We start from the raw sequence: 4,207 nt of genomic DNA, 5'->3' as shown, positions 1-4,207 counted from the left end.
TGCAGGTGCGTACGCCAGCCTTCTCAGGGGGCGGATTCCTTCCAAGAGGGGGATTCCTTCCAGAGGGGAGGATTTTCCTTCCAAGAGGGGGATTCCTTCCAACGAGGGAGGATTCCTTCAAAAGAGGGGCGGATTCTTCAGGGGGGATTCTTTCCAAGAGGAGGATTCCTTCAAGAGGAGGGATTCTTCAAGAGGGGGGATTCCTTTAAGGGGAGGGAGATTCTTCTCAAAGAGGGGGGATTCCTTTCCAGTAGGCGCGGGATTCCTTCCAAGAGGAGGGGAATTCCTTCAAGAGGGGGAAGAATTCCTTTCAGAAGGCGGGATTCCTTCCAAGAGGTGGGTTACTTCTAAGAGGTGGCCGATTCCTTCAAGAGGGGGGATTCTTCAGAGAGGGGAAATTCTTCCTAAGAGGGGCGCGGATTCCTTCAAGAGGGGAATTTCCTTCAAGAGGAAGTTTGTTCCAGAGGGGGATTCCTTTCAAGCAGGGAGGATTCCTTCCAGAGCGGGGGATTTTTCCAAGAGGCGGGGAATCCTTCCAAAGAGGCGAGGATTCCTTCAAGAGGGTCGGGATTCCCTTCAAGAGGAGGGATTCCTTCCAAGAGGGGGGGATTTCCTTCCAAGAGGCGAGGATCCTTCAGGAGGGGGGATATCCTTTTTAAGGAGGGGGGATTCCTTTCAAGATGGCGGGATTGTCAAACGCTACTATATACTAATAAAATTCTCGTTACAATTTTCGTTCATTGCTTTCATATCATACGTAGACGTGCGTGCGTGCGTGCGTGCGTGTGTGTGCGTGCGTGCGCGGATCGTGTGTGAATAGATAGTGACGTGTCGTGATTGCGGGGTAGTTAGTGTGGACAGTTTAGGGGTCGATGTGAGGAGGGTTCTTGTGGAGTCTGGATAGTGGAGGAGAGATGTGAGGCTCAGGGGCCCGTTGTCAGAAACAAATTAGTCTTAACATTAACCTTAACATTAACTTTTTCTCTTAGAGCGTTGACAGAAACTTCGTAAAGTTAAGAGAATTAAAAATTCTCGTAACTTTTCTTTTAACTTAAGAGATCCTAGACCCTCCCTTAACTTTAATATTAAGATGAAAATAACACATTTAGACTAAGAATTACAATTATAGTGATATTATATTTTATATTAATGAGTAATATCATGTGTTTTTCTTGAAAAACACGTCAAAAACATTAATTATCTACCGATCATGAAGCAAAACTAAAATGTCAAAACATTTACAAATGGCGTATGGCATTTGTTCTCTTGTTTTAAATACCTTTGCACTGACCACACTATTCTCGCGTCTCGTGTTACAGTGTGAGAATTGTCTCTTGTTGTGCAGAATAAATTCAAGACCGTGTCGTTTTTCATCAAATATTATTTATATGTGGTTAGCCATCATAATATGCATAAATTACTGTGATGTACAATAAATGTGTATGAATTTGAATTTTGTTATCGATTCTCATCCAATCAGCAGCCTTGTGATGAAGTTCCTGTTATCGTAAGTTTTCACTTTAGTAAGTTTAGTTATAACGATAAACGATAGGTTTCTGTCAACGCTATTAATTTTTCTCTTAACATTAACATTAGTCTTAAAATTAATCGTAACTTTACGAAGTTTCTGACAACGGGCCCCAGGGCCTTAGGACATGAAATAATGATTTATACCGTGTGGGTGCGAGTTAGGGTTAGGAAGGAGGAGTGCAAGGGGGGGGGGGGGGGGTTAGCTGCCGATAGTGTCGATATAGGGGTAGCATTAGTGTTAGTGTCGACCCCGTGTGTAAAGCAGTAACACAATGATGGCTTTATGTCCGTATACCCGCATCTCCTCGCTGCACGTCACTTCCGGGTGGAAGGGGGACACTTCCCCCTTCAGTTTTCTCACCCACCAGTCTAACCCAGCTGTCTGTTTACATATAACTACTCAGGGCTTGATGTTTAGTCACCGAGTGGGTTCGGTGTGAGTGGTAGGGGGCAGGTGGTGTAACCGCGTAGGGTAGCGCGGTGGGCGGTGCCAGTCCGTAGCTGTGATCGACTAAGGAGCCAATGGGTTGCGTGGGGGTCCCCTCTTGGAAGGAATCTCCCCTCTTGGAAGGAATCCCCATTCTTGGAAGGAATCCCCCCTCTTGGAAGGAATCTCCCCTCTTGGAAGGAATCCTCCCTCTTGGAGGGAATCCCCCCTCTTGGAAGAAATCCCCCCTCTTGGAAGGAATCCCCCCTCTTGGAAGGAATCCCCTCTCTTGAAAGGAATCCCCCCTCTTAAAAGGAATCCCCCCTCTTGGAAGGAATCCCCCCTCTTGGAAGGAATCCCCCCTCTTGGAAAGGCTGGCTACGCACCTGCTGTACATGGGTTCAGGTCTACAACGGGTCTATTCACTATCTTTATACATATTCACGTGTGTCCAATTATTATATACTGCATTACAGAATGGTTCGTGTACTAGTGGTAACTATAGTTACCAGTTCTATAATGCAGGTTGTTACCTGCATAGTAGAATCTGTTACCCTTCGCAAACGTTACTGAAGCGAGTTTTGTGTAATTTACTGAAGAGCAACATGTACGTGAAATTATGTGTTATATGCTATCACCTCACCTGACAGTATCAATGCTCGGATCCTAGGTAGACAACTCAGTTTATCGACTTCCATCAAGTCGGACACTTTGTTGTTTCTGGAAATAAAATGTAAGCAGACCTTTATTCACAAATCAGGTCTGTGTTAATATATTTGTCAAATAGAGGTGGCATGGTAATTTGTCAGGGGACTTATATGGGACAGAGATAATCAGCACTGATTCTCAGTCTTACCTCAGATTGACATACTGCAGTGATTTCATGTTTGCACTATATCCACTCAAGGATTGAACGAGGTTGTCTCGTAGGTGCAAAGTTGTTAGGTGTGTTAACACCTCCAATCCTGTTATTTCTGTTATGAAATTTTCTGCCTGCATAAGAGAAACTGTCTCACGTGTGATAGGACTTAGCTAAATAACACTAATAGACTTGGATCATTATTTTCACTTAAGCATTTTAACAGTTAAATACTATACTAGGTAGGGATCCAATTACTATCACTTTTATTACAAACTCTGCTCTAAACCATGCACATATTAGCTTTCAAGAGACAACTTAAGTCAACTACCAATCCCAAGAGAGACAGCACATGCAAATACTGACAGCACCAAAACGCTGATGCTTTTTTAAGACAGGTATTTAGTTGCTTGTTATTTTTAACAGCAAAAATCTGTATGTAGCGATTATAAACCACGAAATCTAAATAGCATGTAAATAGATGAACCTTTGTGGACCTCAACATTTTATAGTATGCAGTAAAGAAATAATTATTGTATAACGTGTAATTATCCATACGTGCTTTATATATTACGTGTACACATCAGTGCGATGTATATTTTACCAGAAACAGGTTCTTAAGTGTTGGGATTGCCAGCCCATCTGTATTTGTTAGTCCATTCCCTCTCAGCTCTAATGTGTGTAGGTTGGATAGAACTGAAGCGTTCAAGCCAGTAACTCTATTGATCTTATTGTCTGAAAAATGGTTAAATCAGCTATAGCAGCAAATCAAAGGCTAAAGAACACACTTCTTACTGCCCAATCTGCTATTAAAATGGTGTTTGTTATGAACAAAAATTGCTAGCGCCCGAACATCAAATATAACATGAAAAACACGACCCCTTCCAATCACTGCCTAGACTTGTTTGGAGACTTATGACAGAAGAATGCAAGTTAGTACATAATATGTTATAACTTATACTCGCTAGTGCGATTACACAGTCACCGGTTGCCCTGAGTGGCAGGCACTGCTTACAAGATAAGCTAAGGTACTCCAGTAGAGGAAGACTGATTCCCTCGGTGTCGGTGATGTTATTATTGTTGAAACTTGCAACCTGAAGGTACGGAAAATCTGGAAGGCTGCAAGTGGCACAGGAAAGGTCAAGCAATACATAGTAAAGATTATTAGCCAATCACTATGAGACTCAGGCATATTACTATGAGAATCAAGTGTACATGAATCATCGAATGTGTGTGTATTTTAACACCAGAGTATGACTCTAATACTGCTCACAATAATACTGTTCTAGACTAGTACATTAATTGAAGTAATTTCATATCTCCTCATCGCACCATCCAATGCACATCTTTCTGGAATGCACAATGTTACACTTCTTGTCACCACTAATGCT

The 4,207-nt window shown here is 42.5% G+C and overlaps 1 protein-coding gene across 1 annotated transcript in view; it reads right to left on the bottom strand.

The window, feature by feature from the left end:
• Positions 1–4,207, bottom strand: part of LOC106807599 (leucine-rich repeat-containing protein 23-like) — a 14,409-nt gene that overhangs the window by 5,372 nt on the left and 4,830 nt on the right. Inside the window, exons 2-5 of the mRNA XM_014809994.1 lie at positions 3,832–3,935; positions 3,421–3,551; positions 2,814–2,950; positions 2,601–2,677 (exon numbers count right to left, since the gene is read on the bottom strand). Of these exons, the coding sequence (XP_014665480.1) occupies positions 2,601–2,677; positions 2,814–2,950; positions 3,421–3,551; positions 3,832–3,935 (449 nt within the window). The remainder of the gene's footprint in view (positions 1–2,600; positions 2,678–2,813; positions 2,951–3,420; positions 3,552–3,831; positions 3,936–4,207) is intronic.

This window comes from Priapulus caudatus, unplaced genomic scaffold, assembly GCF_000485595.1.
Source record: "Priapulus caudatus unplaced genomic scaffold, Priapulus_caudatus-5.0.1 Scaffold225, whole genome shotgun sequence".
Lineage (NCBI taxonomy): Eukaryota > Metazoa > Priapulida > Priapulimorpha > Priapulimorphida > Priapulidae > Priapulus > Priapulus caudatus.
Note: the sequence above shows the minus strand (reverse complement) of the source record. Positions and strands in the feature narration are given on the sequence as shown.